Source organism: Giraffa tippelskirchi, chromosome 6, assembly GCF_054371585.1.
Source record: "Giraffa tippelskirchi isolate mGirTip1 chromosome 6, T2T-mGirTip1v1.2.pri, whole genome shotgun sequence".
NCBI lineage: Eukaryota > Metazoa > Chordata > Mammalia > Artiodactyla > Giraffidae > Giraffa > Giraffa tippelskirchi.
The window spans coordinates 152,624,318-152,640,935 of NC_137280.1; the positions used below are offsets into that span (position 1 = coordinate 152,624,318).

Sequence of the window (16,618 nt, forward strand, 5' to 3'; positions counted from 1 at the left end):
CATTTTTTCTACTGTTTATCTCTGTTCTTTGAATTTTTTTAATTCTTTGCTAAAAATTTCTTGTATCTTCTCGATTTGTGCCCCATTCTTTTTCTGAGATCCTGGATTGCCTTTACCATCATTTCTCTGAATTCTCTTTTGGGTTGATAGCCTATCTTCACTTCCCTTAGTTGTTCTTCTGGGGTTTTACCTTGTTGCTTCATCTGGAACATATCTCTTTGCCACCTCATTTGGTCTAACTTTCTGTGTTTGTGGTCCCACTGGCTGCAGGATTCTAGTTCCTCTTGCTTTTGGTTGCCTGCCCTCTGGTAGATAGGGCTGGTCTAAAAGGCTTGTGCGGGCTTCCTGGAAGGAGGGACTGTTGCCTGCACAGTGGTGGGTGGAACTGGGTCTTATTCCTCTGGCGAGCAGGGCTGTGTCAAGGGCTACGTTTAGAGGTCATTAGATGTGGCTGTTGGCTCAGGATGACTTTAGGCAACCTGTCTGCTGATGGGTGGGACTGTGTTTCCATTCTGTTGGCTGTCTGGCTTGGGGCATTCCAGCTCCAGAGCCTTCTGGATGTTGGTTGGGGCCAGGTCCTGGCATAAAAATGGCAACCCCGAGCACAGTTCACACCAATGGGTACCTAGTACCTCCACCACAGGTGTCCTCTTAAGACTTCTATTTTACATTTTGTGAATTTTATAGGTCTGTACACTCAGTGTAATTTCTTAGTTTTAAAAATGATTCCATTTTGCCCAATTTTGTGGCAAACAAAAGAGCTATTGTTGGGAACAAAATCTAGGCAATATTGTCCTATTTATCCCTGAGAAGTTGAATGCCCTTCCCCAGAATCAATTTATTAAGGATACAAAAATAACTAATTTTTCTTCTTACATGTAAATTATTTTTACAGATTATTTTACTCACTGGGGATTATAATAGCAGCAGAACTAAAATGTCAAGGGGCCGATTGATATTATTTTGAATAGTCATATTTTCCCTAAGAAACTATTTAGAAAAATAATACTCCAATTAAGTTCAAACAATTTGCTGAGTGGAAAGAGGACTAGAACTGAAGAAAGGTGGAGATTAACAAATATGGTTTATTTTACACAGTGGTGTAATACTGGTTACATACTGAATTGTAAGTTTCAAATAGTCATCTGAGCAGCACTTAGACCTGGACCAAGCTATAAATGATTTAAATATACTGACCCTATGAAAAATGTATATATATATACACACATAATCCTGACAACTGGCAAGAATTTCTATGAATGTTCACTAATTTAACTTAATAACAAGAATATCTTAATTTATTTAAAATTTTAAATATTTCAAAGAAAATGTGCTATTAAAGAATTTCTATATCCAGATCAGAACTATTTCCTTAACTGTTATATTGGGATGCAGTGATTTGGTAATCCTTTGATTTCCGTTTGTTTGTTTACAAGCACACTCAAACGTCTATTTATTGATTTCTGACTAAATGATCTATTTCCTGCTTACCTTTCCAGGCTAATTTCTTGCCACTGACATGCTGACATTCTAACTTTGTTATTCCAAACCTCTTTCAGTTTTTTTTTTCAATTCATGTACTCAGTCAATGATACCTAAATACTAACCGTTAAAAGCAAAACAAAACACAAACTAAAACTAAACTCTCTCTAAAGGACGTCACAGACTCTTAAGTGCTTATTCTGACATATTGTATATCTTGGTTTAGGGATCATTTCCTAACAAAATTCTTCCATGTAATCCCAGTTTGGCATAAGTTCTCATTTTATATGCTTTAAAATAGGACTATCTCAAATTTACAGAAAAATTGCACAACTAGTACAAAGGACTCCATATACCCTGACACTGATTTCCCAACAGTCAACATTTTACCACATCTGTCATTTGAAAGCAAGCTGTAAAAATAATGCTTCTTTACCTCTAAGTACTACAGTATTGTTCCCTCAGCAATGATATTCTCCTACATAACCGCAGCACAACTTTTCAAGTCAGGAAATCCATTAACAAACACTGGCATCCAAAACACACAGACTTCATTTAAATTTTGCCACTTGTCTCAACAATGTTTCTTTTTGCCTTCTGGGATAAAGATCTCATGGAACACATACTGCATTTAGTTGTCATTTCTCTTCATGATCTTCCAAGTATTTCCTTACTCTTTATCATATACTGAACATATCCTGAACAGTTTTGGAGAATGAATCTTAAATTCTACAGGATGATCTTCTGATGTCTCTTCATGACCCAAGACTCAGGTCTTATTTTTTAGATGGAATACTGCAGAACTGATACTCTTCACAATGTATCGCATTGGAGGGTACATGATGTTGATGCATGCCCCTCATTGTGTTGGTGTCTGCCAGGTGTCTATAACATTAGATCATTATTTTTCCCCTATGCATTGGATTACTTTTAATACTAAAGCTATTCCAGGAATGTCAATGTCCCATTCCTCATCAATTTATCAGCCCATCCATCTTGACTGACAACTCCTAAGCACTATGACAGTTGCCAGATGGAAATATTTCATGTATATCATTCTTTCTATGCTGGCTAGTTGGCATTGCACTGTAAAGAACAGCTTTCCCTTCTTATTGATTGATTCACTGATTGATACTTTTATATTCCTATTCTAATCAACGGGCTATAATCTATTACTGTCACGATTCATTTTAATATTCAAATTATGCAACATCTGGCCAGTGGGAGGTTCTTTAACTTGGTTCTTCTGTCCTTTTGACACATTTTAATTATATTTTGAGCATTTCTTTACCGGTATAAGATGTTCAGGTTCATTTCGTACTTTTTCTGGTCTACCTCTGGAATCAGACCTTTTTCCAAAGGGCCCTGATTCCTTCTAGTGGAGGACAGCATTTAGACACCAAGATTTGTGTTCTCAAAGTGTTCCTTGTTAGTCGAGTACATTGCTTTTTGTCTCTCTCTGTAAATGCTGCACTTGAAAAATCTATGTGTATAACTGCACACATATACATGTAAGTACATACATTTATGACTAATTCTATATCTGTGTGTGTATGGTACATACACATACCACAAACTCACACTCTCCAATGCCAATCCAACACGTCTAATTCCAATCCAAAACTTCAGGATTATATTTAGCCTTTTTCCTCCTTTTATATGTACCAGTCAATATTTTCTCCAACAGTGAGAAGCCTGGCTTTCATTATCTCAGTTATCTTTAACACCATTATCTACCACTTTCATATGACTCCTCCCTGCCTCCCTGAATATCTTAGCATGCAAGGGAAGTAAGGGCTTCTTATGTACTTTTATAGATCCTTATGCCTCACTTTTATATGCTCATGGGTTGTCATCTGCTCTGTATCCCCAATAAACTGTTAAGTTCAGAGATTAGAAGCTATCTGTGCTGATAATTCAGAGTAATAAGTACTTATCAAAGAAATAAAAGAAATTTTTAATTGGACAATTTTAGGAATCATCAGTGACAAAGTCATAAGAATGGACTAGATTTCAAGAATTGAGAAGAAAAAAGGTCAAAGACAATTTTCTTAAAATACCAACAAGAGATAAGAAAGGAAAAAACTGAATAGCTAAAAAATTAGCAAGTGGACTGGGACCATTTATTTCAGAGTACATGAGGGGCGTTTCAAGAAGTGGTCAATACTATCAAAAGTTATAAAGAAGTAAATTAGGAGGGGTGAAAATGTATGACTAAGCAACATTATTTTCAATTGTGAGCTTGAAGTTCTTCCTTTTTTAAGTCTTGAAGTGATTTGAGTTTAATACTCTGATTCTAAATTTCTAAATTTCATTGGTAATACCACGTTTTATCACTGGAAATCATTTTCTTCAAAAGTTTATTTTTTTCTTGTTTATTTTGAAGTATCAGAACAATTGACAAGTCTTTCTGCTATTATCACTAATGCTATAGAAATCTTGATCAAGGTCAAGTTGTCTTTCAAAATGACTCTTTACCCATATTTAACTCTTTAGTCACCAGTGTTTGTCTTTTGGTAAGTCAAATCTTTACTTTTAAAAAAAAATTTGATCAGCCCGAGGATGACCAGATGATGGTTTTATGAGTCAAAAGAGTATGATCACTAGATTTTTAAACCATAATATCAGGAAAAATAAATTTATACATTTTGTGGGTTAATATTATATTCTCATATTTGTCAACATGTCAAATGTATTTCATTGAGACTTACCTAGTCACAAATTTTGGGACACATTCTTTGCTTTATAAAAGATCTTCACTTTGACAGAGAAAATACTAATGATGAGGATGCTTAATAACAACAGATAGAAAGTCAACAATAATATACACTTGTGAGCCAGTATACCTGTTAACAGGGTTTCAGGAATGGTGAGAAATTCTAATTCTATAGTGTCAATAAATCAATAACTTATTCTTGGTGCCACTCACTTAACAGTCTCTGTACTTCTGGCTGTCTTGGTTTTCTTAGCATAGTGTTGAATGAACACTGAAGTTTTCAGGTTAAACATTTTATCTATGAGAAGGATAAAGACCTCCAGGTTATGGATGCTTCTACACCACCAACCTATTCTGACAGTTGAACCAATTCCAATGTAACTCCTGTTTCATGTGTTTTTCCATAGGTATTTATTCTTTGCAAACTTGCAGATTTTTGTAATTTTACTTTTCCTTTCATCATTTTAGACACTATTACCCCTTCCTGCATTTTTGGGCATAGTGATATTATACCATGTTCCAAATATTCAGTCCTATAAATATATAAACAGAATAAGCCATTGTGTATTTAGTCCAGAATTATGAAAACCGCCTCGGAAATAATTAATTGTAAATTCTGGAGAAGCTCTTTATTAAAGGCAAGTCTTTTACATATTCAAAATGACTAGTCAACACCACTGAAGAAGTCAATAGTTTACTTTTTATTTTTATAGATACATTCTACCAATAAAATAAAGTTTTCATCATTTTAAATAGACTAAATTTAAAAATTTAACATTTGTTTTAATAAACATCATTCCAATTAATCACCAAAAATAGCACTGCCAATTCTACTGTAATGAATACATAATGAAACTGAAGAACTGTTTTGTTGATTGAAAATGTTGTGCTATTAGTTAACAGCGTAAAAGTTGTTTTAGGAAAAGTTTAACAGTTTGCTCAAAGTTCTTTAAAAACAATAGTATAAATGTAAATTATTATAAATTTGAAAGATATTTGGATTAATAAAGCTTAACTACACATGGGGAGGAGGACAAAAAAGGGCCCCTGAGAAGATTACAATTGTTTTAAAATATACTTAGGTAAAAGACTGTCTAAAATTATTGACAAAAAAGAACCCGTACTGTAGCTCTTTATTACCTTTAACTTTTTAATTGCCTCTTTTAAAAATACAAAGGCATTATATATTAGTTCTTCAAAAATATTTCCAACAACATAGATTTAGAACTCCACATTTCTACTGCCAATCCACTCCTTTCCAAAAGTCTTTTGTCAGTTTCTTTGGATGTGGAACTTAGCTTAGTATCTTATATGTAGCAGGCATTTCAACAGTGTCAAATGGATGCAATTACAGTAATTCCAAGATATTTTCATAATTCATATGTAATAATGGAGTCAGAAAAATTTCCACATATATAGGGAAATTCACATTTCCCTAATGTAGATTCTTGCTGTTTAGTGGCTAAGTAAGTCATGTCTGACTTTGCGACCCCATGAACTACAGCACGCCAGGCTTACACACCTCTTGTATCTATGGATATATCTATGGATGGGATGTCTGAAACACCATGATAACTGCAGTGAAAGATACAACTTTTTGTCCTTAAAAAGGAAATTTAAGAGACTCAGGCACCTATAAGCAGATCTGACTATCAATATACACAGGGTTACCCACAGAGAAAATAAAACTCCCCATATGTTGACATGCTTTGCATCTGTGTACTTCTTTTCCTATTTCCTGCCATGTTCCCCTGGCCCTATGTACTGAATGCAGATTCGGTCTGAAGGAGAAAACTCCTCCAGCCTTTAACGTGAGGACTTCAGCACTGTAGCAATGGGATGATCCAGCATTGCTGCCTGCTTAAAGTTCTCCCCTGGGAAAGAATGTGGGTGCTGGCACGCCCACTTGTTTCTTAGGACACTTCAAGGACACTAATTTCAGTAAGAGGAGAGGGGAAGCAAAGCTCCATTTTTATCAAATGTGCTATCAGAGAAAACACAATTTTCTTGTTTCATTTTTTGGTCAGGAAGCAAGCAGAAATTTTTTAGAAAAGAAAAAATTTATTGTGATAACAGGCTTTACTTCAGATCTGGGTAAATGATGATAAAAACAATTGAAAGTGACAAAACAATTATCTTAACGTAAATATTCCAAACAGTTAAGCACTTATTTACTCTTGTTTTATACACACACACACACACACTTGTCTCTAGTCTAAACTTAAAACTATAACATACCTGCAAGTAAAAACTGTGCTCTATTCTCTTTAACAAATAAATATTTATGTTATTGATAAACTATTTGAGGATAAAAATCTATGAAATCTCAGAGCTCTTGTAGGTAAAAATAATTGGACAATCTACTGTTAAGTACTGATCTAACCCTCCTAGAAGAAACTGATTATATGCCAGAAACATGACTATAATTGGGCAAAATTGGTATGTTACAGCCATGTTATTGTAACTGTATAATATAAAAATAAACTTAAGTATGTTCATAGAAAATTTCACTGCCATCCTTTACAGTGTAATCTGCATTTACCAAAATCATACATATTTTGAAGGTTAGGATCAAAGTATATGGTAGACTCCAAGAGTCAGCAAACTTTTTCCTGTAAATATCTGGATAATAAATGTTTTAGGGTTGCAGGCCACCTACAGTCTCCATCATGACTCAGATCTGCTATTGCAGTGTAAAAGAAGCCACAGACAATGCGTGAATCAATGAATGTGGCAGCATTCCCGTACAATTTTATTTACAAAAAGTCAACGAAACTATGGGCCAATCGATGATGTAGATTATACATCACTAGAAGTACCATAAAATGAGATGAAGGATAATTTAGCATTTTTATAAGAAAGAAATATATGTGACATTGTCAAGATATTTATTGACTCTTTAGAAAAAACAAAAACACCAAAACACCAAACTTCAGGAGCACACATAAAATCTTACCTGGTTAGGTATCCTCAACGGGGGCCTTGGACCTCCAGGGTACCGAGGTGACATAAAAGGCTATTGAAGTAAAACAAATAAATAAACAAAACAAAAACAATGTAAAACAGATCTTAAACTGCTTTGAAGAATTTTAGAATTATACAAAACATAAATCAAATTTACTTCTGTGGCTCATTTCAGTAGAATAAATGCTTTTGAGAAAAATTACCGTCCTAATTTTTTTCGTTTGTAAAATATCTGGAAAAATTGACAAATTTTTTAAAAGTGTGAATTATTATTAAGATAATGCTATATGATTGGCAAAAGGTAAGATGAAGAAATTTAGGCAATTGAATCTTAGTAATGACTTCAGGAAGAGGATTACTGGCTACATCATTATACAAGTTGGATTCTGAGTATATTCTTTTGACCAAATTACCCAATTTGGTTTTTGTTTTCCTCTTAATAATTTTAAAGTTGCCAAATTTCTTCATCTTTTCTTTTGTTGTTCTGTTTAAAATGGTAAAGACATTTGTTTCCCAAGGGACATTTGTAGTTAGAAAACCTTCAGCTTTCTTTCATTAAGGGTTTGTTATAATTCAAAATTGATTATAAATTTTAAAGTTGAAATTTCTTTGCACATTTTGAGCCTAGCAGACTATGAGGGGTGTACTTTTTTAATAAACAGTTTTTATCAAAGTATAGTTAATTTATAATGTTGCGTTTCAGATGTAAAGTGATTCAATGATACACATATGTATATATATGCAAACATATATATATATATACTTATTTAGATTCTTCTCCATTATAGGCTATTATAAGATATTGAGTGTAGTCCCTGTGCTATACAGCAAGTCCTTGTTGTTTATTTTATGCATAGTAGTGTGTATATGTTATGAGGTGTGTACTTTTATTTATTAAAAAATGTTCTTATATTAAAATACAAGTTGATTAATTTATTTTGTTAGATGACTCAAAGGCTGCTAAGATGTGCTGACTCTGACAGTCCCAAAACTATCTGAAAAATATGCTAAAATATGCTAAAAAATCATTTTGATGATTGTTCAGTGTTGAGTGGAAGAATATTTTTGACACAGATTTGAGCGCAAATTAAAAAAATTATTCAAAATTCCATTTTTATAGAAAAATACAAATCTGTTTGATTATACTATAATACATAATTACATGTAATATAAGCAAATTATCAACTCCAAAGGATTGAATATTAATTAAAATACTAAGAATGAATTCACTGAAGACTTGTACAAGCCAAATCTATAGCACTCCACATAATTCTAAATTCAATTTTTATAATACTTTCTACAAATATTTTTAGAAATTAGACCTGCAGTTCATGGCTACACATATTTTCTAGGGTTATTTTAAAAGCAGCACCTGAAAAATAAAATTATAACAAATTGATATGGTATAGACTTTCTCTTTTGGAGACTCAGACACATCAGTAAGAACTTTAGAATTCAGCAATTTGGCTTTTTGCTCGTGGTGTTCTCATATGTTAATGTAGTCTCAGGAGATCATTTTAAATAGAAACAGTGTATTATTCAGGCAACAGTGTCAACTAAAGCTGATAAAACTTAAATGGATTTTCCAATTTAAACATTTAAAAAATGTTTAGTTTTTACACGTTTGATCAAAGTTGACTCTCCTTTACCAATTCTGAAGTGCTGCTCTAAATTGGATTAATTAGTTAACTATACTGTCAACTAGAAGCTCATCTCAGTATTCACACTCCCTCTGCTACTTTCCTGATCACCTAATTTCATTTATGAAACTGTCCTGGACTCATTTAAACAATTTAATAATTAAGTGTGGTGTCACTGATTTTGGAATGGTTGGCTTTCTTTCACAAAGTGATGTTTTATGACATAGTCACTACGCCAAAATACAATATCAAGTTAGTGTTTGAGACATGGAGAAATAGGTTGCTAATAATTCCTGTCTATAATAAAATCACTTCAAAGTGGAATACAACGTAGAAATTGTTAAAACGTTACCAAATCCTGGTAGACATTGAAATGCACCTTATTTGGGACAGAGAATTTGAGATTGTATGTTCCTCTGAATGTAAAATAACGTTACAGTATTAGTATAAATGGTCTATTTAAAAAGAGAAAATTTTCTCTAATCAGTAGAGATTGGCGATTGTATTGTGAGTAAGTGTGTTTTAACAGGACTGTTGTACTCTCTGAACACGAGGCCCCATCGAGACACCACTGAGACAGAGAGGCAGTGCATGTGGTTGTGAACCTGAAGGTCCCTCTGGAATAAGATTGGGAGAGAGAGTCTCTCTTAAATTTACTTCCCCTTGAATGCCCTCCTCCAAGAAGTTCACTTTTTTGGGGGGGGGGTAAAAAAAAATTGAAAACCACTTATAATTTTCAATCTATTGCTATACAATTACAGCAAAAAATAACAAAAAGCTACTTAATTTAGATAACAATCTACTACTTTTCCTTAAAATATAAACACAAAAAATGGGTAAAGGATTTTTTCTTTAGGTAAAGCATTTTAATACTAAATTAGCACTGTAGCTCTTACTATTCAGATTGATTCTTAAGTTATTCAGTTAACCACCGCGGTTCTCAACTGCTTGCTGAAGTGCAGTCACAATAATAGAACCCAAAGAGTTTAGTATTAGAAACGAACATTCTACTATATTTGTATTTCACTATTCAGAAGTCAATTTGCTTTCAAATATAATGCAAGATATTAAAACAAGTTTAAATTATTTTATGGTAAAATGCTAATATAAGAGGTTACCTACCAATAGTATGTGTGTGCGCGCTAAGTTGCTTCAGTCGTGTCCGACTCTGCGACCCTATGGACTGTAGCCCGCCAGGCTCCTCTGTCCATGGGATTCTCCAGGCAAGAATACTGGAGCAGGTAGCCATGCCCTCTGCCAAGATCTTCCTGACCCAGGGACTGATCCTGCATCTCTTACATCTCCTGCGTTGGCAGGCGAGTTCTTTAACATTAGCACCACCTGGGAAGCCTCTACATCTATTGACAGACCTGTCAGTACTCTCTCTGCTGATAACTTTTCAAAGAACAGATTCCTCAAAGGAGCCCTTAGCTATGAGAGTGTGCTTACTTTTTATATTTGGGGAATTCTTTTTCATAGTTGGGGTATCAAAACACTTTCCTGAAGATATCAGGAGGATGAATCAATATTTTAAATGGAAAAAGCCTTCCCCTGAAAAAAACGGGCTAAACAGTTATAATGCGTGCAGAAAAAACATTTGACTGGGAGTCAAACAGGCCCAGATTCTAGTTTTTGTATGTCCACTAGTTAGCAGAGGGACCCTAAATTAAAAATCTTTCAGGGCTTTAGCTTTCTCAATCTAAAATGAGAGTTAGACCAGATGATCTCAAAAATCTCTTGGGAAATAATAATTTAAAAAGTCCCATGATTCTGTGTTAATTATTTCCAGCATTACCCTTAAGTATAAATATTTGAAGCCTGGGGATGGGACTGGGGTGGGATATCAGTGTATGTTCCTAAGGCACAAACTATCTTTACCAAGGAGCTACAGAAGTTTATTCCTATGCAAACCTAGCTGAAGAAAAAAATATACTCCAACAATGATGCTCTTTGTTCAGATCAAAGGTCAATAAAATAAAAAAGCTACGCTTATTGATTAAAAGGTATGCTACAGATTTGTTCATTCACTGAATGTTTACTAAACACCTACAAAGCCACTGTTCTCAGTGGCTGGACATATCAGTGAACAAACCAGATAAAGAGCACTGCCTTCTGCTTAGGATTTTTCAAAGTTCACAGTCCTATAATTTACAGGAGAAACAATTTTCTGGAAAAACTATTTTCTACAGTCCACTAATCTGGAAGAAATAGAATGTTCTCTTCACCAAATGGCAAATATCAATGAATACCAAAAGAAAATAATATTTCAATCTGGTGCCTTCCCTCAGAAGTCATATTACACCATCCCTACTTGACAGAACATGTAGTGCTATCAATGACTGAAATTCAAGGCTATGCTTTTAAAAAAGCTTTCCAAATTAGGGTTTCCTAAGGTTCTTTATAATATATAAGATAAAATAGTAGCACAGTTAGTACCCTGACATACAGAAAACATTTACAGGCATAAATTCTCATTTCTACATGTTTCAGCGATTTACTTAGAATGAATGGGATAAGCCAAAGTGGAAGCAATAAAAATATATACAAAGCCAGAAAAATCAATAAATTATTTGATGACTAAATGAACGGAGAAAAAAAATAATAGAAATATAAACCAAGTGTCCAGCTCATTTCCTCCAAGTAGTCTTTTAGAGAAAAGATCACACCACTTAGAATCATAATTTCTTTCAGAATGAATGTCATTCCATCTTAAAGGATTATTATTTTCCATTATATCAAGAATTATTCATGAAATATTAAACTTCTGCTTTCCTAAAAGAGAGATTTTCCTTTATGCTTTTCCATTTCTGCTAGTAGAAAGTCAGAGTCTCCCTCTTATTTGATCTTCATAAGCCATTAGTGCTTTATCTCAATTCTCTAAGATTTAGAAGGAACTGGCTCTTTCTCATCTTTCCTTCTCTGAAAATCCTGGAACCCACTCTGCCCTCATGGAATTATTTTACAAATAATTTACCCATCCTGAAATGACAGGCGGTGAGAACCATTTTCAGCCCTAACTTCTTTTCATATATATATATGATCAAACTGTACATCTTAAATGACACACTACTCAAATGTTAACCTTACTAATATCTTCTAACATTTTAATAGTTTCTAGAAAGCATAAATATTAATAATCAATAGCAGAATATTTCTTGAGATAACTGTACTCTCCTTTCTAGAAAGCATAAATATGATTAATAATCAAGAGCAGAATATTTCTTGAGATAACTCTGTACTCTCTTTTCTCTGCCAAGTAAATTTCTACTAACCCTCCAGAGGCTGGTTTAAGTGTCACCTCCTCTTTAAGGAAGGTCCATAGGCTCCTTTCCCTCCATTTTCTGAGCATTTTGTTCACACTGGTCTCACAGAGGACTAAGGACACCGCAGGGTGACATGTGCCTTGTGATGAAGGGAACTCAGCTTCAGAGGAAAGAGCACAGAACCGGATCAGAGCAAGTACCTTAATGTCAAGGTATCAATCCATGAAATAAAACTGGTATTTCTAAGAATCCTTAAAATTGATGTAGCAGTGTACAAATCACCGTATTTTACATATTTCAACATGGCTTTTGAAACTCTTGATCTTTAAGAGCAAATTGATGATAATAATTTAAAAATCACTGAAAAAAGTAAAAGCTTCTTTAAAATACCATCTTAAGCATTTTCTATATACTATATTTTTATTTTAGGAGCACAATTTAGAACGAATCAACGATGAAGAGAATACTACTAAGTTCTTTAAACAAATCTAACATTTAGGACACTTTACAACTCAAAATTTATAAGTCAGAGGTATGTTCTACAATTTAAAATACTGAACTTTTTTGAGGATAAAACTATGTGAAATTTGCTTCTATTTTTGAAAAAATAGTATTTTTAAATGACAAAGAAATACACAAAGTTTAAGAAAATATGGACTTAGGAAATAATCTAAAAATAAATACACTTAAAAAATGAATTCACAAAACTATTCAAGTTTTATAAGTTCTGTAACTGTACGATTATAATAAAATCTGATGTAAAGAATTTTATTTCAATGCACTTTTTTGACACATTTTACAGCAAAAAGTTTTTAGACTTAACTAGGTCAACTCCTCATTTTATGTAAAAGCAAACCAAAGGCCAAATTTCTTAACTGCCACTGTAGTTTTCTTAGAGCTATATAACATCCTACTACAGTAATATCTTTGTACTGTAGAATAAAGGCAGGTACACATACTGCATTCTTATGACCAACTGACCATAAATACACTGCCTCCCATGCACTTCCTCCTAGGCCCCTCAGCAACCTTGCAACCATTCATTTAAGGTAGAATTCTTTATCTTTGCTCTCATTCAACTTTGAAAAGCTGAAAGGACAATGGTATTTCAAGTAATCAAGTTATTTGCACATAAAGTAGTTAATTAGCATGTGTTCTTGAGTCAACAGATGAAATGAAATTCAACAACAGAAATATAAAATAAATCTAGTAAGCTCTATCTCTCCTTGAATATTTTTGGTAGAGTTTTGATAATATAGGGCTTCCCTGATAGCTCAGTTGGTAAAGAATCTGCCTGCAATTCTGGAGACCCTGGTTCGATTCCTGGCTCAGGAAGATCCCGTGGAGAAGGGATAGGCTACCCACTCCAGTGTTCCAGCCTGGAGAATTCCACTGGTCACAAAGAGTTCAACACGACTGAGCGACTTTCACTTTCTTTTATAATATATGTTGTCTTCAGTTCATTAATAATTTTTTTAAGTCAAATACAGGAAGAGAATAGAAGACGGGTTAGGAATGGTGGTACATGGATATGGTATTAGTAGAAGAGTACTATCATTATAATGAAACTGTTCATCATAATGTGATAACTTATAATGAGGTTCAGGAAGAAAGGAAGGAAGCAGTTAGCACATTATATGAGAGAATTTGCAGAGTCACATGTAATAAATACTTGGTTGTTTCCATAGCTGGCTCACTGACTGAGTCAACAACGTTGATGAAAGACTGTAAAAACCAGCAAAACGGGTAATAAAGTTTGGTTCTCTTGTATAAAATCTCATCTGGCCGATTTATGTGTCTTGTTAAAAATAAGTAGCATCAATTGATATTGCAAAGGGTAAGGAACAGTATTGGCACAGTATATTTGGTTGTCTAATGAGAAAATGCTTATATGTATAGAGGGGAAAATTTAGCTTGTTTATGTAGGATAAATCATATCTTTTAGAGGACCTAATAAAAGTAGGTAAGGAACAAAGTGTTGGAAACCCCAAGACCATATCTAGTTATAATGACAATATCCACATTAACAACATATAATTTATGATTAAGATGACTTCCCTGGTGGCTCAGACAGTAAAAGCGTCTGCCTACAATGCTGGAGACCCGGGTTCAATCCCTGGGTTGGGAATATCCTCTGGAGAAGGAAATGGCGGACCACTCCAGTACTCTTGGCTGGAAAATCCCATGGACAGAGGAGCCTGGTAGGCTACAGTCCATGGGGTCGCAAAGAGTCGGACACGACTGAGTGACTTCACTTTCTAAGATGACCCATGGCTGATTCATGTCAATGTATGGCAAAAACCACTACAATATTGTAAAGTAATTAGCCCCCAACTAAAATAAATAAATTAAAAAAAAAAAAAGAAGGTCTTATACTCTCTCCTACTGCTTTCAGGTTTCTCTGTTTCTGGGTTGAAAATAGTGATTCTTAAGCAGTTTTACAGAGTCCCAGTATTTAGTAACCACTTTTTGGTATAGAAGGATATCAGGTTAATCTATGTATGATTTGGAGGAAAAAAAGGTATGATAACTTACTAATTTTTTTTCTCTGAAGCAGAGGCCAGCTATGAGAAATGCCACCAATTTCATATAGAGGGGGATTTCAGTGGGGGTGTTTGTCTATTAGAGTGCTGCATGTACATATGAGACTCTATTCTTTTTAGACTTAAATATATTCAAAGAGCTATAAGCCTCAGGTCTTAGAAACAATGTTTTGGCTTACATATTTTCTTTGAATTAAGAGGCTAGGCACTGTGTAAAAGTATTAAACATTCTCCTTTCTTAACATCATATTGTCTTTAGCACATAACCATTTTTCGTGCACAAATGTGTAAGAAAAATGGTTATTTGCTAAAAAGTAATTTGCTTTGAGCAATATTTAGGCAAAAACACAAGGTACAAAGTGATAAATAGGAAAATATGGGTTATCTTCAGTAACTATATTAATTACATAAAGATCAAATATCTACCTTACTTGGTCCTGTGCAGATATGACTTGAGACAGATTAATCTTATATTTTTTATGTACTGTTTTAGGCAGACACACAGAAATAATATAAAATTCTGTGACATGAAAATTATTCTAGACTCTTTCAACAGAAAAACTTCTCTTGAACATGATTTTTTAAATTGATAAATATGGAAGGTTGTAATTATTTACAGTCCTGTAAAGGTAATAAAAATATGTTCACAATGAGATTTTTATCCCAAGCATAAACATTGTCTTAAAAATTAAACATTACCTTTTTTATTCATTGTGTCCATTTTTTTAGTTTAGTTCAATTCTCTTTGTATGATTCCCCTATATAGATTTCTATTCTCTATTTTGCTAATTGAAATTTCACTGAGAAGTAAATCTTTTCCTTAATTGTGATAAGAGTTGAAAGCATATGCTATCCATAATAAACAATATTGAGAATACTATTTTGAAAAAAAGCATCAGTGTTGTGACTTGTAAATTTGTTTCTGCCATCGTACATATAGTAAAACTGTTCACATTTTTTTTTATAATTCCATGAGATGCTTCATGAGTTTTCTGTAGAAAAGTAATGAAGCATAAATTATACATCAATTGAATTTCGTCAAAGTTACTTTACAATTCATATATCTTAATTTGTTCAGGTCCTTTTCTGTTTTTCATGAAAATCTCCATCAGACATTACTTACACCCCAGTGGATAAGACACTCTTGATTAACACATTTTAATTCCAACTAGTATTAAACTAATTTAGCTCACAAAATGACATGCTTGTGCTGGCATATTCTGCTAATGAGCATAAATATGTAGTTTATTTTCCATACATCTTAGATATTCTATCATCAACAACACTTAAAGTAACGCATATAAAATAACTGTAAAGTAAGATGTTTTTTGGGCAAGGCTAATCCAATTCAGCACAGAGTTATAAGCAGGTTGATTCTTTGGATGTGGATTTAGTCTAAGCATCCAAATTGCTCACTTCTATTATGGGCTTTTTCAAAAAGATGAGACAATTTCTCAAGCCTTCATTACCGTATATCAGATACTGGTTTGTGGCAATGGACTTGTCAATTGTGAATGACCAAGCTTCCTCCAAGCTACCTTCTGGTCTAATCAACTAACAGAAGTTTGAATACAATCTATAAAAACCTCAATGAACCGTTTTAGATCAATTTATATTCATAAATACACAAAGATACTTTTTTTTGGTGTCTGTGGGCCAAGTAGCTGGAGTCCTATATAAGCTGAATTTGGCTCTGTGCTCCCTCCTACCACGGACTCAAGTCACAAGGACAGATCAACCCACATTATTAGTATAGTTTAAAAAGATCACTATGGGTATGAAAATATGTAAGATTTATAATTCAGGGTAAGGTATCAGGCTTACTCAAAAAAAGCAAAAACAATAAGTTTTTTAAATTACTCTTAATTTTTCATTGAAGGATGCAAAAGTATTTTTCTCTTCCCCAGCATTTTCCCTATTTTATATTCAGGCTTCCATCTAAACTTGTTCCAGATGACAGTGTTGGAGACAGACACTTTAATTTACCTAAACATACCATTAGGTTTAAAA

General features: G+C 33.5%; 1 protein-coding gene across 39 annotated transcripts in view; it reads right to left on the reverse strand.

Annotated features, from left to right (window-relative positions):
- SSBP2 (single stranded DNA binding protein 2) overlaps nt 1-16,618 on the reverse strand; it is a 318,118-nt gene that overhangs the window by 61,989 nt on the left and 239,511 nt on the right. For 32 of the 39 annotated variants that reach the window (XM_081503862.1, XM_081503858.1, XM_081503847.1 and 29 more), the window contains one exon: nt 7,155-7,214. The exons of 6 other annotated variants lie outside the window; for them this stretch is intronic. In XM_081503862.1, the coding sequence (XP_081359988.1) occupies nt 7,155-7,214 (60 nt within the window). The remainder of the gene's footprint in view (nt 1-7,154; nt 7,215-16,618) is intronic. One more of the 39 variants, XM_081503849.1, reaches the window with a different exon arrangement.